Source organism: Microtus ochrogaster, linkage group LG2, assembly GCF_000317375.1.
Source record: "Microtus ochrogaster isolate Prairie Vole_2 linkage group LG2, MicOch1.0, whole genome shotgun sequence".
Lineage (NCBI taxonomy): Eukaryota > Metazoa > Chordata > Mammalia > Rodentia > Cricetidae > Microtus > Microtus ochrogaster.
Genome location: NC_022028.1, coordinates 35,276,163 through 35,299,850, shown reverse-complemented (window position 1 = coordinate 35,299,850; position 23,688 = coordinate 35,276,163). Strand labels below are relative to the sequence as shown.

Here is a 23,688-nt window from a genome sequence, read left to right as displayed (position 1 = left end):
AACCCAAATGAATGAGGAGATCATGCACAGACTAGAAATTTTAGCTTTGGGTATGTGGGTGGCAGTGCCTTTCAGTATTTAGGAATAAAACATGTAGGCAAGTCTGTGGTTGCTGAGGTGAAAAGTCGAGGTTAGACGTGCAGTGGTTAACATCAGAAGAACGAAGTGGTTTCCCTAGGCAACACAGCAATCTCATTCTGTGTGGGGATGGAGAGGGGAGCAGGAGACTGACCACGGTGGCTTCTCCTCAGAGAAATGAAAAGATTGGCAAAGCAGATTGGCAACATGATTAATGCCTGTGGCATCTAGACTGACTTCCAGATAGAAGTGATTACAACGTAGTGGGCCAGGGAACTGAAGGTCTGTGAGAGCTGGAGAGGTTTGCAATCTAAGAAGAGTAAAAGAGGGACTGGAGCCATGGCTTCAGTGGTTAAGGGAGCACAAGTTCAATCCCTAGCACCCACATCAGGCAGCTCATAGCTACCTGTAACTCCAGCTTCGGGTGACCTGAACGCACACACAGATCTAAAAAGAACGTGGGGAAGTAAGTCAGGCGTATTAGTACATACTTTGAATAGATAAGGAGGAAATTGGTGGGTCTCTGAGTTGGGAGCTAAACTGATTATACATAACACTCCAGATCAGCCTACATAGTGAGACTAACTGTATACAAAGTGGAGCAGAAATGGGTTGAGGAAACAAGCACATGGAATGAGAGAAGGAACCTGCATGGGCATGGTCAAGCTGGAGGGGTGCCCTCTCCAAGATCCAGACTTCAGGTCAGCCAAGGAGGTAAAATGTGTCTGCTAGACTAAGTAGTCACTGGGGGATAGTGGAGCTGCACTGATGTGATTGTGAGCTCTAATTTCACACTCAAATCTCTACTACAGTGCCCGAGTACCAGTACATTCAGTTAGATTATGGTGTCCTGAGCAATGTTTCTGGTGAATGAGGAGTGCCTACTTTCTGCCCTCTGAAGACCAGAATCTAATGAAATAATAGGACATAAAAACCTAAATTTATGGCAGTGCCATGACTGGCAAGTTCAGAGAGTAAGAAATCTAGAGACATAATTGAGCTTCATTCAGCAGGTGTTAAGAAGGGTGGTGGTGGGTGGTTTGTGACCAGGGAGTTAAAAGACGGCTCAGCTTGGGGCTGGAGAGATGGCTCAGTGGTTGAGAGCATCGTCTGTTCTTCCAAAGGTCCTGAGTTTGATTCCCAGCGACCACATGGTGGCTCACAACCATCTGTAATGGGGTCTGGTGCCTTCTTCTGGTCTGCAGGCATACACACAGATGAAATATTGTATACATAATAAATAAATATTTAAAAAAAAAAAGACGGCTCAGCTTAAGAGGAATACTGCAGAAAAACTGAGTTCTGTTCCCAGCACCTGTGTCAAGTGGCTTACAACTGTTGCCTTTACTTCCTGCCTCAAGTCATCCAATGTCATCTTCTGGACTCCAAGGGCAACAGAAGGCATGTGCACAACCAGAGACCCATAAGCACACATAGAACCATCAAAAAGGCTGGGAATGGCCATCTAGGCAAAAGCACATTATAGCTAAAGAAACTGACATTGTCTAAGTATTTATTGTCAGCTATGAGTAGCACCTATTGTGTGATCTTTGCTGAGGAGAGCAGTGCTAAGTACAACACTGAAGGGGTTTCTGGGCCTTGATCAGCCACTGAGGGGATTTGTGTGACAGAGATAAGCTGTAGGTAAATGTTAGCGAGGTGAATCTAAAGGATCTACATGCTAAAGATTGCCTTTCCTGTCATTAAATTAACAAAATTAAATAATAGTTTCTATCTTAAAACGAAATTTAGTGTAGTGGCAGACACCTGTAATCCCAGCACTTGGGAGGCAGAGGCAGGCAGCCTGGTCTGCAAAGTCAGTTCTAGGACACCCAGGGCTGTTACACAGAGAAACGCTGACTTGAAAAACCAAACCAAGCCAGGCAGTGGTGGTGCACACCTTTAATCCCAGTACTCTGGAGGCAGAGGCAGGTGGATCTCTGTGAGTTCAAGGCCAGCCTGGTCCACAGAGCAAGTTCAGGACGCGCTCCAAAGCTACAGAGGAACCTTGTCTCAAAAAAAAAAAAAAAAGATGAAAAGAAAAAAAAACAAATAAAACCCCCACAAAACTTAGCCACAGTGACGCAGTAGGGAGGCAGAGGCAGGTGGAGCTCTGTTGAGTGTGAGAGACAACTAGAGCTACATAGACCCTGTCCCCAGAAATAATCTTTGTATGTATGTGTTTATGTGAATGCAGGTGCATACATAGCAGGGCATACATGTGGAGGTCAGAGTACAACTTTTGAGTGCTGGTCCTTCCACTTTCTTGAGACAGGGTCTCTGTTCCTGTGTTCTACACTTCGCAAGCACCTTCCCATACACCCATCATCATGGCAGTGTGATAGTGTCAATAATGTTAATATCATATCTTTCTTTTTTTTTCCACAAAGCACAGCGTTTACTCTGTGAAGAACTTCATTCCTAGGGGTAGGTACACACATTTACTCCTAGAGGCTGCTGGCTGCCTCCAGGCCTTGCTCCTGGAAGTATCTGTGGGGGAGCTGCGGGCGGCAGGTCTGAGGTCCGTGGCTGAAGTAGGATGTGATCTTTCCTGGTTGCTCAGGATCTTCCTCAGCGGCCGAGTCCTCCCACGTGACACTTTCTGCCTCCTTTTCCAGGATGGCCTGGGCTGTGCTCCAGCTGAACCGGACAAACTGGGGGAAACCAAACACGGGGTCCACGTGTTTCCTCAACCAGGCTTTCGTCTTGGGATCATTGGGATAGCCTGAGCCATAGTCAGAGTCCAGATCCTGCAAACTCTCCACAGATTGCCAGTTCTTCACAGCCTGGTCTCGAGCCACCTTGGCAAAGGTGTTGGCAGCACTGACCACAGGGAACAGGGAATCTGCCTTGGCCTTGACTGACACCTCTATCCCTGGAAAGCGTTGTTGCAGTCAAGCCTGGTATGTCTCTGGCATTCCCACGGTGTCCACAAATACCTGGGTGACATTCACACCCTGATCCAGCGCATACTGTATCAGCCCGGCAGCTGTATCATGGGACTGGGAGTTGAGGTTGTACTTGACCCGCCCAAGCATGCTGGTAGAGATCAGGTTTGGAGACAGAATATCCAAAGCCCATCCCACAAAGTCTCCATCCTCCTCCATTTTCGCAAAGAGCCTCTCCCGCTCGTTCTCTGTCAAGGTCTTTGAATCTGCCACTTTCAGGCCTTCAAGATCTGTCAGGCGGGACAGCGGGCAGTAACAGATGGCGTAGACCATGGGGCCAAGCACCGGGCCCCGGCCCGCTTCATCCACGCCCAAGACGCACGGCTCCTTGAGGCACACGGCGGGTACAGGAGAGCTCAGGCGACAGCGGCCCGTATTGTCCCTTTCCAGTTCGCTGAGATCCATGCCGCCTCAGCGACAGCCAAAAGCTGCAGAAAACAATTTTGCAGGCGCAGGTCCCAGCGCGCATTTTCCGCAAGTCCGGTTGCCGCTCTCGATCAATAATGTTAATATCTTATTTCCATTATATGAAAGTAAGACAGAATCAAAAAAATATTTCGGGAACATTTTCCATTTCCAGCCTTCTCAGGTTTACCTCAAACCCAAAGCTAAAGATTTGAATTCAGAATTTCTACTACACTTTGATGTCTCCTCAAAGCATTAATATTGCAATGGACATTTTCTTAGGACCTGTGAGATGATTTAGCTGGCAAAGGTGATTGCTATCTCATAATGCAATCCTAAAGAACTGGGATCTATACTTAGAACCCATGTAAAGGTGGGAGAGATGCACTTTCTACTCTCATTTTTTTCAAACTACTAAGATAAATGTCTCCCAATTATTTGAAGATCTAAGAAGTTTAAAAACTTATCACCAGGGGCTGGAGAAATGACTCAGAGGTTAAGAGTACTGACTGATCCTCCAAAGGTCCTGAGTTCAATTCCCAGTAACCACATGCTGGCTCACAGCCATGAGATCATGTCCTCTTCTTGCTGCAGGGAAACATGGCAGACAGAGCACTGTATACATAATAAATAAAATAAATCTTAAACAAAACAAATCACTGGTGTGGTGGTACAAATTTGTAATGGCAGCACAGGCAGGTCAATGAGTTTAAGGCCAGTCAGAGATGTAGCGAGAGCAAAAACTAGCATTCTCACAGATCATTCAATCTGCCACTTTCATCTTCCTCGGTGGAGGTAGTGAATTATACAACACAGGCATCACTGGGAACCCATTCCTAGCCTGAAGGCCCTATTAAGGCCTTCAAACCCACTAACATTTGTCCATCTCTTCCATCAGACTATATCCTTGAAGTCAGGCAAGTCTTGGGTATTGTGAATTCTAGCCCTGTTTTTCACATTCGACAGAAAGAATGCTCAGGAAGTTTGTTAGTGCACACATGAATAAAAGACCGTACTTTTCTGGGGGGAAAAATTGGGGGCGGGGGTGGAGAGCTGTTGAGACAGACTCTCACAGGATGATGTCTAGCTGGCCCTCAAGTACGTACACCAGAAGAGACTCAGATTTAGAGATCTGAACCCCTCCCTCTTGCTCCTGAGTGCTGGGATTAACAGCGTGCACACCTACACCCTGCCAATTCTGGTTCTTTTCAATTGTTCATATTGTAGGGTGTGTAAGTGGGCGTCTTGGGTGCCACGGCGCGCGCGTGTGAAAGAACAATTGTGCGGTCGGTTCTGGATTCCAGGGATCGCAAATTCAGGTCACGAGACCTGAGCTATTTCGCTGGTACCTGAATTCTGGAGCTCACCAAGGCACCAGGGGTTAGCTGTCACCTCCATCAGTTTCTCACAGAGGATTCAGGATACACATCACAAGACTGGCGGTAAACCCAGACTTGTTAACGGAGGCAGCAGGCTTAGGCTCAAGGTCGTCACCCAGTTCTAGCTGGCTAGACGTATTTATCTCACAGGGCCGTTGGGAATCCAGCTCTAGTTAAACGAGAATACCAAGAGAGCCTCCACGCTGCACCCACCGATCCCTTCCAGGGCCATGCGAACCCAAGCTTTCGGGTGTTCGCTGCTTCCGCCGGATGCGCCCCGGTCCGGAAGTGACGCGCTAGGGCGGGCTGAGAGGCGGTGTGCGTTCTCTCTCTCCTTTGCACGCGGTGCAGGAAGCCGGTAGGCCTGAGCAGCTCGTGCTGAATAATGCCGGGAAAACTCCGCAGCGAGTCCAGGTTGGGATCAGACGCGGCCGAGGAGAGCATGGAGAAGCTGCCGAAGTCAAGCGACAAGGTGAGGCTTGGGGTGCCGGGCAGAGCCTGGCCCGGCAGGGAGCCCGTGGCCCCCGGCGACGCTCAGCCGGCTGGTGCGTCCCCGGCCACGCGTTACGGGCCAGGCTTGAGAGAGTGCGGAAGGGGTTTGCTGTTCGCGTCACAGTGAGGACTGGAGTCGCAGTCAGCCAGGCCTGAAACTGGGGCACATGGGCGGCATCTGCAGTGACACACGCACACGGGTCCCCCTTTAAAAAAGAAAAACAACCTCAGAAAACGAGGTGATGCAGGTCTTTCTAGTATTTGTCGTTTAGATCTGCGTGGAACTGGAGTCGGGCTAAGTGAACACCCTCTTGTAGAGGGGATCTGTGTGAGCAAGGTTAAATCGCCTTCGCTCTTCTTCCTGGGATGAGATTTAACATGACAGTCTCTAACGATCAAAGTAGAGCCGTAGAAGGGAACGGAAGTTGTCCTAGATAGAACTCTTGTATTGCGCGACTTAGTTGACGTTTTTGCTGTCCTGGGGAGGTTTTTAGGTAGGAGCCTTTTAAAGAAACAAATGGATTTGGATAAGGTGGAAACCGCATGGATCAAAGCGTTCCGGGTTTGCATCCGCGTGTTCAGCCATGGCATGCCGTAGTCAGGAGGGAGGGACCTGCCTCCTCGCTTAGGTTCCAAACTCTACCTCTGACTAATTTTCACATATGGTAGCACGTGTTGAAGGGGCGGGGAGATTATCTATAATCCATTATTTTTAAGATGATTTTTTGTGGTTATCGGGTAGCAAACCTTGGGCCGGTCACATGTTGGCAGGTGATGTACCACTGAACCTTAGCGCGCCCCAGCGGTTCTCAACATGTGGGTCGGGACTCCACAGTATCAGATACCCCGCGTATCAGATAATTTGCTGTCCGATTCACTGCAGTAGCAAAATCACAGTAATGAAGTAGCGATGAAAATCATTTTTGTTGGCGAGGTCACCACAACATGAGGTGTACTAAAGGGTTGCGGCATTAGGAAATTTGAGAATCACTGGCGTGGCCGGCGATTTGCGAGTAGAGGGCAGGCCTGGGGCGGGGGTGGAATTTAGCGCACTTCAGTTTAGTTCCACGCTTCTCGACTCCTAATTGGTACAAGTTTTCAATACATGTCCATTTAAATAAAGTCTGTTTGTTTTAAGTATGAGAATGATAGATTGGATTTTATTAGTTTTCTCTTCATATAGTGTCATTATGTGAATTCATTTCGTCCATCGAAGTATAAATTTCATGAGTGTTTTTGCCATATAGGGAAAAGAAACCCACTTTTGAGAGCACCTGTCTGAGGGCATAACAGTTTCTCTTATAGTCACTTTGAACCGTGCTGGGTCACCTTTCCTGTGTGTGCCTGTGTGGATGGGTATGCCTGCTCCTGCACGTGTGGAAGATAGAGGTCAACCCTGTGTCTTCTAACACATCCCAAGTTTCTCTCTGAGTCTGGACACCTCCGGTTAACCTAGGCTCCCGGCTCCAGCCCCACCACTGGGGTGACAGGCGCCTGCCCCTACACCCATCTTTTTACGAGGGTGCTAGAGTTTCCGGTTCAAGTTCTCGTGCTTGAACTGTAAGCATTTTGCCTCCTGAACTGTTTCTCCCGCTCTTGGTCCCTTTTTGTAGTGTGTAGCTTAGAGCCTTAGGGGTCCCTTAGAATCTTCGGGAAAATTCAGTTTTGTATGATTGGCTAGTATGAACTGACGAGGTACTAGGGGGAGCTCCTTTATGCCCCCATGCTATGACGACTGTTATATATACATATCTCCATTGTGCTAAGAAATGGAGTTAAGACAGATACTGTGGGGGTTTTTCTTAACTAATTATCTTAAACCTTTTGAAATTATAATAGAATTACATTAAGCCAGGTGTAGTGGTGCGCACCTTTAATTCTAGCATTTGGGAAGCAGAGACAGGCAGATCTCTGTAAGTTCCAGGACAGCTAGTTCTATGAGATCCCGTCTCTAAAAATTATAATATATAATTGCATAATTTCCCCTCTTTCTCCTCCATACAACCCTCACCTTGCTTGCTTCGAAATTCCTGGTCTCCTTTTGAATTGTTTACATGTGCACACACATACAACACACACATTCCTAAATATTCTTCTCCATCCCCATGCTACCTGTATGTATGATTTCGGGGCAGATTTTTTTAAGCTTATAGTGTTGAAATGCTTAAAGCTGTGTTCTTCATAACTACAAGTAACCCTGAAATAATTGGTGGATTTTACACAAATATTGTGGGTTTGTTCAGTGCTGTGCTGTCTTTATTAATTTCTAGAAAACTAAAAAAGAAAAGACAAAATCCAAGACCGAAGAAGCAACAGACAGAACGGAAGAAACTGTTTCTTCCAAAGCCAAATCAGTTAAAAAGAAAGGGCCTGCAGAAGATGATGTGGAGCCCCCTAAGCCCAAGAAGACCAAGAAGCAAGAGGAGGCACCTCAGGACGACACTGCTTCTAAAAGCAAGACCTCCAAGAAGAAAAAGGAGCCCCTTGACAAGAAATCGGCCTCTACTAAAACCAAAGAAATAAAAACTGAGGAACCTTCAGAGGAAGACACAGATGTTCCTAAGCCCAAGAAGATGAAGAAAGGAAAGGAAGCAAATGGAGACATTGGAGAGAAAAGCCCCAACCTGAAGAACGGATTCTCTCATGCAGAGTCGAGTGACGCTACTGGCGAAGACAGCAGTGAGACAGAGAAGGTGAGGCTGACTTCCCTTTCATCGGTTCTTATTGCGTGTGTTTGGTTGTGTGCGTGCAGACAACACTTGCAGGAGCTCATTCGTTCCCTCCACCTGGGTCCTGGGGACTGAACTTGGCAGGCTTGGTTTGAGCACCTTGCCTGCTGCTGTCTCACCAGCTGACAAAGTTGTAGAGAAGGTGGACTGTTCCATTGCTTCAGGGGAATAGATAATTGCTACACGTAATTGTAACATTTTAAAATTGTTTGGGTAGTGGATGTTGAACCCAAGGCCTTAAGCATACATGTTATTTTAATAGGAAATTTGATATGTCAGCACCTCATTGGGGTGCATAACAAACTCTGGGGGAACACTTTGCACCAGAGAGTTGATTTCACTCTCCTTCAACACAAGGTTTCTTTGTAGCCCTGGCTGTCCTAGAGCTCACTCTGAAGACCAAGCTGGCATCGATCCTCCTGAGTGCTGGGATTAAAGGTGTGCACCACATTAAGTGATGAGGTCTCATTGTGTATTCTGCCTCTCAAATGCTAGGAATAAAGGCACACACCAGTCCTCTTTATCCTTATTAGGCATTAAGGCAGGTTGAGACAGGGTCTTGTAATGTTCCCAGCCTGGCCTTGAACTTGCTGTGCAGCACACAGCCAAGGAGAGGGTGTGTTGAGGTGAGGGGAAACTTGCGGGAATTGGTTTTCTCCTCCTCAGGGTCTGAGATTGAACTCAGCTGACAAGTCAGGCTTAGATAGCAAGGCCTTTTCCCCACTGAGTGATCTCACCAGCCCCTCCTTGATTGGTTTTTAAACTGATGTGTTTAGGAGTGCTTTTTTGTGTTTTTAAGGACATTCCGTTTTTGTGGAGGGCTGGAGCAAGTACCATGGCATTTGGACAACTTGTGGAGTCAGTTTTCTGTCTGCCTAGTGGGTTCTGCTGATCAAACTGTCAGGCTTTGGCAGCTTCTGCCCCAGTCTATATGAGAATAGACTCTCAGAGGCTTCCTCGTTCACTTGCTTGTGAGTTACTGATTTCTGTGGTCTTGTTCTTTGATAGGAAATACCCGTGGAACAGAAAGAAGGCGCTTTCTCTAATTTCCCCATATCTGAAGAGACTATCAAGCTTCTCAAAGGTAAGATTGCCTGGTGTCAGAATTTGAATTCACTCTCTTCGTTGTGGTGAATGGGGACCAATTCTTCCGGTAGGCATCTCTGCCATGGTGGAGTAGGCTGGTGTCTTGATTCAGTTATTAAGCCAGTATCTAGAAACATGAGCCTGGCTTGCTTTCTGTGATCTCTGTCCTCTTCCAGCTAAGGTCCCCAACACTGAAAATAAACACAATAATGCCAAGTCACATGGTTGATTTGTTCACAGCTCGTGGGGTGAATTACCTGTTTCCTGTACAAGCCAAGACATTCCACCATGTGTACAGTGGGAAAGACTTAATTGCCCAGGCACGGACAGGAACCGGGAAGACATTCTCCTTCGCCATCCCTTTGATCGAGAAGCTTCAGAGTGGGCTACAAGAGAGGAAGAGAGGCCGTGCTCCTCAGGTAACTCTTAAGCTCATCCTAGGCCCCAGGTCAGCCCCCAGAAAATCCATGAGCCCAGTTTGTATATGCTAATTAGTATTGGGTTCCTCCAAGGTCCTTGTGCTCTCTGACCATAGCCTGGGGTTATTCTTTGAATTATTGGTTACCAGCTCTATATGTCTAGTACTGTGATCTGTCCTGGTTGTGATCACCCATGCTTACTGTAATGTTATCCCTGTTAAAATGCTGGATGTGCCTGGGACTCTCAGACTTGATCCTGGGTGTTTAGTTACTTGAGACACGGTCTCTATGTAGACTTGGCTGGCCTCTAGCTCATGGCGATCTACCTGGCTCTTGGTTGCTGGGGTTGTAAAGTCAGGTAGTACCATGGCTTCTGGGTATAGTTTTTGCTGTTAATCTGGAATGAACTGAGTGAGTGGGCTCTGCCAGTTGTAGTTTAAGTCTAGGCGTGGCCTCCATCTGGCCCCTGGACTTTTGGTTTACTCTTCAGTATCTCGAAGGTTGTTGAGAACTAAATAAGACTAATGCATAGAATTATAGTGCATAAGGCACCTGGGAAAACTGTTCCAGCTAATGTTGGTGAAGCCCCTCCAGGTTGTTTTCCCCAACTCTAGTTCTTCTCCAGAGCAGCAAACATTTGAACACGTTCTTCTAATTAGCTTGATCACGGAGTCTTAGAATATTGCCTGGGGACTGTCTTAGTGGTCTTGTTTATGTAGCATGTGATATCTATTGCAAAACGTGATAAATGTTTAGGGTATATGTCACGATGAGAGGGATGACGGGGCTGGAGAGGTGTCTCAAGAGTTAAAAGCACTGGCTAGCTGCTCCTCCAGAGGACCCAGGTTTGGTTCCCAGCTCCCACTTGGTGGCTTACCTCAGATTGCAGAGGAACAAGCACCCTCTTCTAGCCCCCTCGGACACTGAATGCACCTGGTACACAAAAATAGAAATAAATAAATCTTTTTAAAAGGTAGATGAGTTAATCGTGAATTCTGGAGTGGTTGAGAAACATACTGTGCAGCACTTTGAAGTTCTGTCTTTTCTTGTTCAGGTACTAGTTCTCGCACCTACAAGAGAATTGGCAAATCAAGTGAGCAAAGACTTTAGTGACATCACAAAAAAGTTATCGGTGGCTTGCTTTTATGGTGGAACTCCCTATGGTGGTCAAAGTAAGTAAGTCAGTTCAAAAGCCAGGGAGGGAAATGTGTCAGCCATTGTTCTGGGTGCCTCCTCCACTTGAATTCTGTCTTTATCTCATTTCGGGGTTCTCTCTGGGCTGTTTAAAAGGCCAAGAGCAGGGTTCTAGGTGATTCAAGGTAAATCTTAGGGTGTTTATTTGCCTAAAGACTGCAGCATATCAAACCCATTGTGCCGGATTTCCTCTTTTACGTGCGAGTTTCTTGCTGCAAGCAGACTTTTTCACAGGCATCAGCTAAGGTTGCAATTCCTTCTTCTACCTATTGCATTCTGGTCTGGACCTCTTTTGCTCTCTCTTCTCTCTGAAAGGAGGATGAGGCATTGGCACAGATGAGTATGGTTTCTATCCTCGGTGACCTCAGTGACCTTGGAAGGCCTGGGTTTAATTGTATCTTGACTGATCACATAGTAATTAAGGTGTCCAAGTTGCTTAACTTTTCTGTTTTTGAAGGTTATTAGATAATGTAAGGTGCCCAGTGTAATCCCTGGGCCTCCTTATTGTTCCTGTATTGCACAGTGCGTGAACCGCACATTTCCCAGTGTTTCTATGCCTCATTAGAGTGTTCGCCCTACTGTGCTGTCTTAACGCTCCTACACCCAGTTACCCTACAGAATGTTCCTCCTATTTCTTAGCTACACATAGTAAGTGACACAGTTGGGGAGGTTGAGGTAGGAAAGAGGGCTGGGCTCAAGAGTGTTTAGAACTACATATTAATACCGTTTCAAACCCCCCCACCCCCCAAAAAAAAATTCTTTTATTTGCAGCATGTTACTTTATAGCTGTCTAGTAAGAGTTGAGAATAAAAATGTGTGTAAATGGATACGCCATGCTGGTAAAAGGAATTTTAAGTCAAAGCAACTCTTTTTGCTGGAATCTTTTATAGTCGAGCGAATGCGGAGTGGGATTGATATCCTGGTTGGGACCCCGGGTCGTATTAAAGACCACCTGCAGAATGGAAAGCTGGATCTCACCAAACTTAAACATGTTGTCCTGGATGAAGTTGACCAGATGTTGGACATGGGTTTTGCTGATCAAGTAGAAGAAATTTTATGTGTGGCATACAAGAAAGGTAAGCCCAAAATTTAAGGGATTGATGGAAGGGTAGGGTCAATTGCCTTCCAGGAGATAAGTAAGGACACTTACTCAAGGAAACTTAGAATATGTGTTGTTTTTTTTTTAATTTAATTTTTTTGTTTTTTTGAGACAGGGTTTCTCTGTAGCCCTTAGTGTCCTGGTACTAGTTCTTGTAGACCAGGCTGCCCTTGAACTCACTGAGATCCACCTGCCTCTACCTCACGAGTGCTGGCATTAAAGGTGTGCACCACCTTGTGACTAAGATTTGGAATTTTTTAAGCCAGCATTCTACAATTGGTAAAAGCTTGGCGGAGTAAAAGAAAAATTTCTTTTTCTGGTAGCTCGATACACTGTTCTAACAACTAATTATAAATCAGTGTTTACTATTCAAACCCTGTCAAGTGATTGGGCATGATTTATTCTTCCATCTACCACTTTCTGCCTTTATTCATATAGAGGATTCTATTTACAGTGGCTCTAAGCAGCTGTGGTTCTGCATGACTGGGAACTGGTTCTGTAACACGGGTCTCCTTAAGTAGAGCTGCTGGTGTAGTTGTGAAGTGCACTGAAAGCTTCCACCAGCTGTTCCCTTTGAAGAATCTAAACACCATAGTGCTCCTAAGTCCAGACGGCTTTGTCATTGGGGGTGCTGAGGATTGAGCTGAAGGCCTTGTCACTGGATTCTATATTCTTTTAGACTTACATATTTTATATATATATAGTGTTCTGCATCATGTATGCCTATACACTAGAAGAGGGCACCAGATCTCATTATAGATGGTTGTGAGCCTCCATGTGGTTGCTGGGAACTGAACTCTTAACCTCCGAGCCATCTCACCTCAGATTCTGGATTCTTAAAATGCAAAGCTACTATGAGTTTTTTTACAGGCAGTTTAATTATAGATCAATGCTGTTTGGTACCTGGACTTCCAGAATTGCTTGTCCAGTTTGTGGGCCTCCTTCATGGGACGGATTTCCTGTGTGAGTGAGAGAAAGGACAAAGGCTAGAAAGCAAAATAGGTTTTAAAATGCTTTGAGCATCCTTTCTGATGACAAGTTATTTCAGTTTTTGTGTATTGGGAGTTTTCAGCATTTTTATTTTTGTGTCTTTGATGTGTGACTGGCCACCGGTGGCTGGTTGTATTGGTGATGCACCCTGGAGGTGTCAGGTGAGGTGAAGTACTGTGTGTGCAGCCTTGTTTGGATTATTCACACTGACTTCTTTTTCCCCAAAGATTCTGAAGACAACCCCCAAACATTGCTTTTCTCTGCAACTTGCCCTCATTGGGTATTTAATGTTGCTAAGAAATACATGAAATCTACATACGAACAGGTGGACCTGATTGGTAAAAAGACTCAGAAAGCAGCCATAACTGTGGAGGTAAATGATTCATTTAGTTGCCGGAATTAGTATTAAATTGTCAGTCATTTTGTTTCCTGTCTGATAGTTCTAAGATTCACAATACAAGCTCTTTTTCCAGATAAATACTTAGTCCGTATGAAGAGCCAAGTAAAGTGCATCTTTCTCTCTTATGTATGGTGTCTGTGCTTTCTGGATTTCACCATCTAGTAGCCTGATTTCAGAGTCACTTGAAACCCTGTGTTTGAATTAGATAAAGTAATTACTTTTAGAATTTAGCCACTAGGAGCAGGGCAATCTGACACATCTTGAATCTGTTCCATCTTAGGCTCCGGTACCTAGATGAATTCATTTCACCCAAGGAGAGGCCTGTACAGATTGTATTTTAAGTGGATGAAGGGGCATAGCACACATAATCCTTTCTTGTCAGTTACTTGGTTTTCTGCAGGAGCCTGGGAGATAGCGTTTCCTGATTACGTTAAAATGTAAAGAAGCCAGACGCTTTTTGGAGAGAGGCCTGGGGACAGACCATGTTGCTCTTTACTTTATTTAGCTTCCTTCTTTCTTCTAAGCAGTGGTGGCAGCAGACAGCCCTGTAAGGCCTGCATTTACTTCCTGTACCACGACATTAGATTTAAGAGTTGAGAAGGGAGACGTGAGGTCCCAGCAAGGCTTTACTAAGTGCCGTTTCTTCTCTTCAAAGCACCTGGCGATTAAGTGCCACTGGAGTGAGAGGGCAGCGGTCATTGGGGATGTGATCCGAGTGTACAGTGGTCATCAGGGACGCACTATCATCTTCTGTGAAACCAAGAGAGAAGCCCAGGAACTGTCACAGAATTCGTGCATAAAGCAGGTCGGTCCTTCCTTATCATGCCGGAAAAGGCTGGGGCACCAGACACTCTTCATCTTGGACATATTTGCGGTCACCCGGTGACTTGCAGGTTGTGTTAGATTAGGGGAAGCTGCTCTGATGGTTGGGGTTTATGTCATCGATCAGTCCTGCCGTGCAGGTGCTGGTTCTCATGAAAGCTACACTCATAGTCCGTCTTGATGGTTTCTCAGCCTCGGAGAGTGATGTTGGGCTGAGGGCTGCAGGCAATTGAAGGTTTTTCCATGTAAGACACAGATGTAAGAAGGCATCTGTTTTTCACTCTAATGTTTCTGGAAGGAGTATCTCCAGATTGAGCCCTTGGACCTCGTGGAAGGTGGTGTGGTGGGTTTGTATTCTTAGGTTACTTTATGTCTTTGCCAGGATGCCCAGTCGTTGCATGGCGACATTCCACAGAAGCAAAGGGAAATCACCCTGAAAGGTTTCCGAAATGGCAGTTTTGGTGTTTTGGTGGCGACCAATGTAGCTGCACGTGGCTTAGACATCCCTGAGGTTGACCTGGTTGTCCAAAGCTGCCCGCCGAAGGTGAGGCTTTTGTTTGTTTTTGTTCTTTTCCTAAACAAGAATAAAACTTTGGTTTTGGGGTACTAAAAGTTACTTCCTTGACTTTTATGTGGTTTTCCGTAAATTGGCTGTCGGTCATGGTAACATGCACCTTTCGTTCCAGTATTCTGTGTTTGATGGTTTGAGAGTTTCGGGCCAACCATTTGCTACCTTGCCTGGCTGTTTATTTACTTTTGTAGTTTTTTATTATGTACTTTAGATCTTGAAGGCTTGCAGAAGAGAATATAATAACCTGTTGATAACTTGTTTTTATGTAGTGTCTTGCAGTTATAGGACTTAGGTGTATGTCTTTAGATGTCTGCTCCTGTTTCTGATTTCCACCTTTCACCCTCAACCTGCCCCCCTTCATATTAGTGTCTTCCAGCAGTCTCCCCACTCCTCAGGTAAAACCTTTTCTCAGAGGGTCTTTCCTTTTCTGAAGTCTATACAGTCAGTTTCGGTGGGTTTGTGGGTGGGTAGGTAGGTAGGTAGATAGAAAGTTAGTCTCCGCATGTGAGAAAGAACAGTCAGTGTTTGTCTTCCAAGTTGGTTCTTTCCATTTTCCTGCAAATTTCATCATTGTATATTTTGTAATATAGTAAAATTCATTGTGCCTGTAGACATTTTCCTTATCCGTTCTTTGTTGGACATCTAGGCCGGTCCCATGTCTTTTTGTTGTGTATAGATATAGTCTAACTTGCTAGCAAGTTTTTTAAAAGACTTGATGTATTGTTAAAATAGATTTTAATACTTTTACTGCAGCCACTTGAGGCTTGGCAATACACATACCCTTGGAATGTTTGCACACAGAATAGGAAGCACTGTTGGGGAGGTTTTGAGACTCAGTTTCATTCACACTGACCTGTGCATGCTGCTTTATCTTATTTTTATCATTCATGTGCTTGGTTTCCATAGGATGTGGAGTCCTACATTCACCGTTCAGGGCGGACAGGCAGAGCTGGAAGGACGGGGGTTTGCATCTGCTTTTATCAGCACAAGGAAGAGTACCAGTTAGTGCAAGTGGAGCAGAAAGCGGTAAAGTGATTTTTTAACTTGAATTCGACGCATGCTAACTTCTGAAGGCAAGGTCAGTCTTTAGGACCATGGCTGAAAGTGTCTTAGATACGGGTTTCCCACGGTAGAAGGATAATAACTTGCATTTGAAAGTAATGATGCATTTCTTATATTTTAAAGGTAATTCTTGGACAATAGTATGAACCAGAAATACTTGAGGTTAGAGTGTAGAAGGGATAGTGGGGAAGAGCATTAGAAGGATAGAGGGAGCTGGAGTATGGTACATGGACCTACAACACTGAGGCAGGAGGATCACCATGAGTTTGAGGCTAAATATTCTTACAGAATTGATAATATTTAGGGATGATTCCTCCTCTAGGAAGACCTTAGCTGCTCTCCCTTTGCATTGGGTGGGCTTCAGTTAGTGCCTGCCACACAGGACAGAGAGTGGTGTGTCTGATATGAACGGGAGTCCATTGCCTTCAGTGGTGAAGTGGTGTCCCTGATGAGAGGTGGTGAGATGGACATTCACCTGTGGGATGCATTCTGTCCCCAAACCCATAGGCTCAGTCTACGGATGAGAGAAAAGGCTCAGACTGTCTCACATTGAAGGTCAGCCTTTAACATACCTCCTTAGAACTTTAAAAACCCTGGAAACCAGTTACAGATAGGCAGAGAATAAAGTGGACTATTTGGTAGACCTAAGAAATAAGTTACTTGGGCTGGAGAGATGGCTCAGCGGGTAAGAGCACTGCCTGCTCTTCCATAGATCTGGAGTTCGAATCCCAGCAATCACGTGGTGGCTCGTAACCATCTATAATAAGATCTGGTGCCCTCTTCTGGTATGCAAGCAGAACATTGTATTTATTACACAATAAATAAAAAAACCAAAGAAATAACTTACTTAATCTCAGTAGAAGCAGTAACCCTTATTCATGAAGTTGTGATTTGTTTTCTTGTAGGGAATTAAATTTAAGCGGGTAGGTGTTCCTTCTGCAACAGAAATAATAAAGGCCTCTAGCAAAGATGCCATCAGGTGCGTTCTCTACCATCACCACAGTCTGTTTCAACGCTGCTTCTTGGACCTTTAAAAGTTTCTGTATTCCTTCCAAAGCCTTAATATAACCAGTTACTTTATACAAACAGCCAACTTGATAGAATAAACATCCATGTTTCTTGTCATCCCTGCCTGTTTCTCAGGGGAGCCACTATCTGTAATTGGGTTTGTGTTGGACATTTTAAGGATGTTTCCCACTTTGTGACTGGTTAGTTGGGGTTATAGGCAACATTCCAGATCATCATTCTGTATTCCCCCTGTGGTAGAGTGAAAGCTGGTGAGGGAAGGGGTTGCTCAGCTGTTTCTCAGGAAGGTTGTAGTGGTAGTGACCTCACGGCGTAGGATCATCCTGTAGGCTGAAAGATTTTCAGCAGACTAGGATTTCTTGCTGTGGTCCCTGTGCATCATAGTCTGGAGTAAGTAGGGTAAAAGTTGTGTGAGCCAAAATCTGTTCGGCGTATGCGTCTGCTGAGCTTAGAATGCAACACGGTTACCGCTGTAGATGTGTGACATGCTCGTGTTACAACAGGCAGAAAGGGTCAGGGCCCCAGAAGTCTGCAATTTGCACTTAAGTCAGGATGGTGAACAGTTGTCTATTGCAGCACCTCCAGTTTCTGCAGTGCTAGGATTAAGCCCAGGACTTGCCTTCGTGCCAGTCTAGCCACACCCCTAGTTGTGCCAATGTCCATTTGAAAGCTTGTTTATTTTCAGTTATTGTAGTGTCGCTTGTATTAATTATTCTCTAACAAATTCACTCTCAAACCACAGGCTTTTGGATTCTGTGCCTCCCACTGCCATCAGCCACTTCAAGCAGTCAGCTGAAAAGCTGATTGAGGAGAAGGGGGCTGTAGAGGCCCTGGCAGCCGCGCTGGCCCACATTTCAGGGGCCACATCGGTCGACCAGCGCTCCTTGATCAACTCACAAGCGGTAAATTTTGGGTACTTTATAAAATGATATAAGCAAGACTAAAAGAGTTCATTTGAACTTCCTGATTGATTGGCTTAACCTCTAGGAGGTGGGAAGGCACCGGCTGTGTTTAGCTATTTTCCTAATTAAAAACAAACTTAATAGGGCAAAACAGATAAATGTTTCCCAGGGATGGATTGGGAGGAGAAGGCTAATACATAAATGGCCTGCTACCAAGCCTGACAACCACAGGATCCACATAGTGGAAGGAGAGAGCATTTCTGCACCTGCTCTCTAGCCTCTATACGCAAGCTCACAGGGAAACAAATTAAAATGTTCTAAAACCGAGTGCAAACCCACTGTCCTGAGTGTTGAAATGGTAAATTCTTTTGATACAATGAAGTTTCCTGTTTTTCATGAAGTAATTGTAGACCCATGTGGCATAAGATGTACACAGATTCCCTGTGCTTCAACTAGTCCCTCCAGTGCAGACTTGAGAAGAGTAATGACTGGATACTGATATTGCTGCTCTCCCGTCAGTCTACCCACGCCCATTCTGTGTGGCTGGGTGGTGCATTGTCCGGGAGAGCCTCCCCCAGAGCCTTCCCTCCTCAGAGCAAGTGTTGATACTGATTGATTTTTCAAGACTTAACTTTATGCTCTCTCTCCCTAAGGGCTTTGTCACCATGATCCTACAGTGCTCGATTGAGATGCCCAACATTAGCTATGCTTGGAAAGAACTCAAGGAGCAGCTGGGCGAAGGCATTGATGCCAAAGTGAGGGGGATGGTCTTCCTCAAAGGAAAACTGGTGAGTGTGGGGCCACAGCTTAGTTTCCTGGTTAGCATGGTGACCAGGATGTGTCCTCTCCCGTGGTGCTGTCTCCAACCCAAACTGTTGTGTAATTATCACTGTACCTTTATGGGAAAATGAGAATATAAAGGGCAGATAAGTATTGGGGAACTGGTTTTGACTAAGGGATCCCTTGATGGTCACACACACAGATATACATGGAAATCCAGAGCTCCAGTGTTAGGTAGGAAATGCATGATCAGAGAAGCCGTGAGCCTAAGCTGGGGGTCAACTTGTTCTGCTTACCGGCTCCACATTGCCACTCCTCCTACTCTTTACTGTGGGGATACCAAGCACCCTGTGCCTTATTCTCCCTAGGGCCTGACCTTGGTTGCTTACTGTGCCTTCCCCTCCACAGTGTTCTTTAAGACTTAGCTTTGACTCTCGGTGCAGCTTCCCAGGCTCGGTATACAATTCATTAGAGGAGTCCTTACCTGTATGGCAGAGTTCTTAGGCATAATATTCACCCTGGTGAATTTTCCCTCCCTCTGATTGCTTACAATGAAGGCCTTAATCCCTGTGACCTGTCTGAATGCCCCATTGTTCCTGGAGTTGGCCATGCATAGAGAAGCCCACGAATTTCGGGGTCCTTTAGCACCTGTCTGACACCTATGCTATGACTGGGTAAATTTCTGGGTGAGGTGGAAAGTGTAGCTCAAACTGCCAGTACAGGAGTAGTTTGGTGCTGTGCTGTTGGTGGTTTCCACAACTGAAAAGGAAAGTACTTATTATTAAAAAGATCATACCATATAAATTATATACCTTTTCTCATGTTCTCACAGGAAACTGAATTATGAAAAACTGGACATCAGCTATATAATTTTCTGCTTTTCATTGTGTCCTCTTGAGTATGGGTTAGCATGGCGGTATCCTGGCCCCATTTGGGCATTTCTTTACCTCCTGCTCCTTTTTAGGGGCATATGTTAGCCATGTTCTGGTTATCTAGCATCAGTATCTGCTGTTTCCTTTACAGCTTTCTTTGTATTTGGCAGTATCTGTGTGTTGCTTGGATTAACTCTTCCTTTCTTTGCTTTGCTTTCTAGGGAGTTTGTTTTGATGTCCGCACTGAAGCAGTCACAGAAATACAGGTATTTTCTTTTATATTTAGTGTTTGTAGACCCAAATCATTCTGAAAGCCGAGTGAATGTGGGCCACAGAGAGCAGTCTCACTGATTTATTGTAACCTTGCTGCTGGCCTGCCTTGCTCCTCCCTGAAGGTGGATCCAGGGTCTGCCCAACTGCTCTGTGTCCGCGCTTTCCTGAGCACTTGCCTGTGCCGTGCTTCCTAGCACTGTGTGACAAGTGTGCTCACAGAGTTACAGCACAGCAGTAGTGAAATTTCAGGTAGAGAGTGAGGGCTGCCCCTCCAACAGACTCCACGCTGCTCCCACAGCTTTGGGGGCTCATACTTGGCACAAGCAGCTTTTTAAGCACCTGTTTAACAGCTTGTTCCTTGGAGACATGGCAACAGTTTTTCTTGTGGCTTTACCAAATTTCATAAAATCATGAAACAAACCTTCTACCTGCAGGAGAAGTGGCATGATTCAAGACGCTGGCAGCTCAGTGTGGCCACGGAGCAGCCAGAGCTGGAAGGACCCGTGGATGGATATCGAGGTGGCAGGGGTCAGCGTGATGGCAACCGCGGTGCATTCAGAGGACAGCGGGGTGGAAGCAGGAACTTCAGGGGGCAGGGGCAGCGAGGAGGAAATAGAAACTTCAGAGGACAGCGACCCGGAGGTGGCAACAAAGGCCAGAAGCGGAGTTTTAGTAAAGCGTTTGGTCAGTGAGTAGAGGCTAGCAGGAACTGTTCACACTGTGGACCCCACTGCCCTTCCCCCTGTCAAAGCCCCCAGTGCTTCCTTCCTTTTTGATCATTTGCTCAGCCCCCATTCCTTGTAGAGAGATGGGCTCTGGACTGTTTGATCTAACATCATGAGCTGTCTTCGTAGGAACCCAGTTCATCATTTTCCAACATAGTGTCTAATTTTACAAAGTAAAGCCGGCCGTGGATCTGTCTGTCCTTAAGTGTTGACTTTGCAGTGTGTGCGTGCACTGGGGCCTGATCTCAGAACCTCACGTGCCGAGTGTGCACACACCCTACAACTAAACTCCATCTCTACTCCCCAGAATATCTCTCAGTAACGTCCTCCAAAGAAAATCCCTAAGGAATGGCTGCCTCTGGTCTCTGGAGGACCATACATCAAGGGTTTTTTTCCCGTGATACTTGGCCTCCTGGCCTGTTGACAAACAGTCGCTAGTGTCTGTATGTGTGTGCTGAGGTTTGATGCTGAACAATGCTTTTCAGTGCCTATCAGACTTAGCTGATTTGAACAGTTTGTGGTAAGTTCTGGATGTGGAGGGTGGAACGCAGACAGTATAGATCTCTTCATAGTGTCTCCACATACTCTTGTTTCTCAGCAGAAGGTGTTCTGGTGAATTCTCCATAGTGTATATAGAAGTACATTTTTATAGGAGCCAGTGTCTTTAAAGTTAGGTTCCAAATGTCTGAAATTTTTTCATCAGTAATAAGACTAGATACATGGTATTTAAGTGCTTGTGCCCTTCTTTTAGAAGATTAATTTGCCAGGAAGTAATTAAGGGAAGAGGGCTCAGTTGTTATTGCTGAAGAACTTTTCAGGTCTGGTGGTGGTAGCACATACCTTTAATCCTAGCACTAGGGAGGCAGAGAGGCAGGCAGATCTCTGAGTTCAAGGCCAGCCTGGTCTAGAGTGAGTTCCAGGACAGCCCCAAAGCTACAAAGAGAAACCCTGTCTCAAAAACAAAACAAAACAAAAAATGTTTCCAAAAAGCCACAATAAAAGAATCTCATCTTCACAAGTGAGGAAGCAGGAGGAAGCTTGCTTTAAATGGTGACCACTCTGAGTCATGACTCTTCAAGGAACTGTATCTACTAGTGGGCAGAGTGGGACAGTTTTCTCAGTGGCCTGGATCTTAAGCCACAGCATAAGATCTGTTTCTGTTAGGCTGCTTCACTATTGAAAAGTTATCACCATTTAGAGAATTCCAAAACAAGTTGTACCATTGAAGTTGTTGCTTTGCGGGAACTGAAGAACTCAGCACCCGGCCCAGCAACAACTGACCCAGTTCTCCGCGGTTCTTTCTCTGGGAACCATCCCACCTAGCACAAGAACCCCAAGTGGTGGGTCCTCATGCCTTCCTGGAGATTCTTTACAGGGAATCGTAGGACAGACTCAGAAAACCAGAATCACATGCTCTGTCTTGTTTCCTCCAATTGTTTAGATCAGCTAAGATTGTCAGGCTCATCCTCTGATGGCAGTGTGAGCGGTGCCTCTGGCCTAGCACCACAGGGCTCTGATCACCGCATCAGCTTCAGTTTTCCACTCTGACCAGATGGTTCTTGTCCTCTGTGCTTGGAATTCTTTGGAAATTTTTCTTTGTTGATGACTGTGGCTTATATAAGTTTTGGTTTTGCCCAACCACTGGGCATGCTTTAGTGAAACCTTTCACTATTAGGATAAGAATTTGTGCTGTAGCACGCTGATGGCAGAACATGCTGGCCTTTCAGGGGAAGAGGCTAAAACCTGGTTTTAGCCTATGGAAAAATGATCTGCCATAAATCAAACAATGAAGGGAAGGCTATATAGTACACACTGTAAGTGAAGCATAGGTCTCTGAACAAATAAAGATAGGTTTCGTCTATATCCCAGAATCTAAACAATATTTATATGTATAATTTAGCTGTTGTTTGGTTTAAATGGGCTTTATTGGGAAATGTTATCATTTTTACTATTTTCTACAGAGAAAATATTTTCCAGTTTCAGATAACTCTGGATTTTGAATTATACCTGTTTTTCTGTTCAGTCTGTCTGTGTATTGTACATAAACTGTTTGTACCTTCAGATGACTCACTGTATAAAGTACTGCATTATGCCGTAATAAAGATACTAATGCTTTATAGTTCGCTTTGGTGGCTTTTGTTTTCTAAAATGAAAATAGCTTGACATTTTTATAACAATGGCTGCTAAGTATAAACTAGTAAGACTTGGGGCTAGTGTTGTAGCTCAGTTGGTAGAGGCTTGCCTATCATGCATATTGCATATTGCATTGAGGAGGTAGAAGCAGGAGGCGCAGGTTAGGTTAGCATTAGTTAAATTCGTAAAAATAAAGCAACCCTACATTAGCATTCCAGTAGGCAATTTTATACAAATTCATTTCTCAAAACAAGTCATACATTCAGTTTGTGAATTGCTTTCCTCCCCTCACATTCTGTTTACCTTTCTGTGTATAGGAATCTGGTATGGCCTATTTGCCCTTGCCCTCTTGCTTTTACGGACTGGACTGTGGCTCGGTGGTTAAGAGCACTGGCTGCTCTTGGGGAGATCCTGAGTCAATTCCCAACAACCACATGGTGGCTCACAACCATTTGTAATGAGATCTGGTGCCCTCTTCTGGCCTGTAGGCATACATGGAGACAATACTGTATACTTAATAAATTAATCTTTAAGAAAAATAGTATTACATTTATTTTAATAAACTTTGTTTTCATGACAGGGACTCACTATGTAGCTCTGGGTGTCCTGGAAAGTGTATACCAGGTTGGCCTTGAACTCATGAACATTCATCTGCCTTTGCGTCTCAAATGCTGTAATAAATTTTATTTAAAAAAAAAAAAGCTTGGCAAACAAAATCATCACACACCAAAATTAACCAGAATCTATGCAATTTAGTAAACATCCAGCTAGAATTGGAAATGGAAGTTGGGAAGTTTCATAAGTTTTACACTTTAGGTGTTATTTTATGTATTCATGCACCACTGTTGTATGACTAAACTAGCTGGTGAGGCAAAGTTGGGGAATCCATGGTGCAGACACCACCAAAGTCCAACTTGGTGAACAAGAGAGTTTTATTGGAGTACCTTACAGGAGCTGTATCACCAAAACCCACTGAAGCATGCATAACCACTCACAAAGTTCAGAACCTGGAGGACACTGCACAGCCTGCAAGCAGCTCAACAAATTTGAGTGTCCCTCCCCGATGCCTCGGTTGTGAACCTCTTCCAGGCATCTTGGCTGATCTGAGTCTGCAGCTCAGCTTCACTTAGCCTGGGAGGGACTCGGTCTTTAATGCTTACTCTGGCAGGAAGAACCTAGTGAATCCAATCAATCTCAGGGACTTCCTGAAGCTTTTTTTTTTTTTTTTTTTTTGGTTTTTCGAGACAGGGTTTCTCTGTGGCTTTGGAGCCTGTCCTGGAACTAGCTCTGTAGACCAGGCTGG

The 23,688-nt window shown here is 45.2% G+C and overlaps 1 protein-coding gene and 1 pseudogene across 1 annotated transcript; one reads left to right on the top strand and one right to left on the bottom strand.

Moving 5' to 3' along the window:
* Window positions 1-2,511: 2,511 nt before the first annotated feature.
* On the bottom strand, window positions 2,512-5,044 carry LOC113457554 (annotated as a pseudogene).
* Window positions 5,045-5,111: 67 nt separating this feature from the next.
* Window positions 5,112-22,371, top strand: Ddx21 (DExD-box helicase 21). The gene is made up of 15 exons (XM_005360110.3): window positions 5,112-5,282; window positions 7,573-7,995; window positions 9,040-9,115; window positions 9,358-9,536; window positions 10,591-10,708; window positions 11,621-11,806; window positions 13,047-13,192; window positions 13,875-14,024; window positions 14,424-14,585; window positions 15,519-15,638; window positions 16,580-16,653; window positions 17,443-17,602; window positions 18,256-18,390; window positions 19,476-19,520; window positions 19,962-22,371. Exons 1-15 carry the CDS (start codon window positions 5,196-5,198, stop codon window positions 20,217-20,219), a joined length of 2,319 nt encoding a protein of 772 aa, XP_005360167.1. The 5' UTR covers window positions 5,112-5,195; the 3' UTR covers window positions 20,220-22,371.
* Window positions 22,372-23,688: the final 1,317 nt, after the last annotated feature.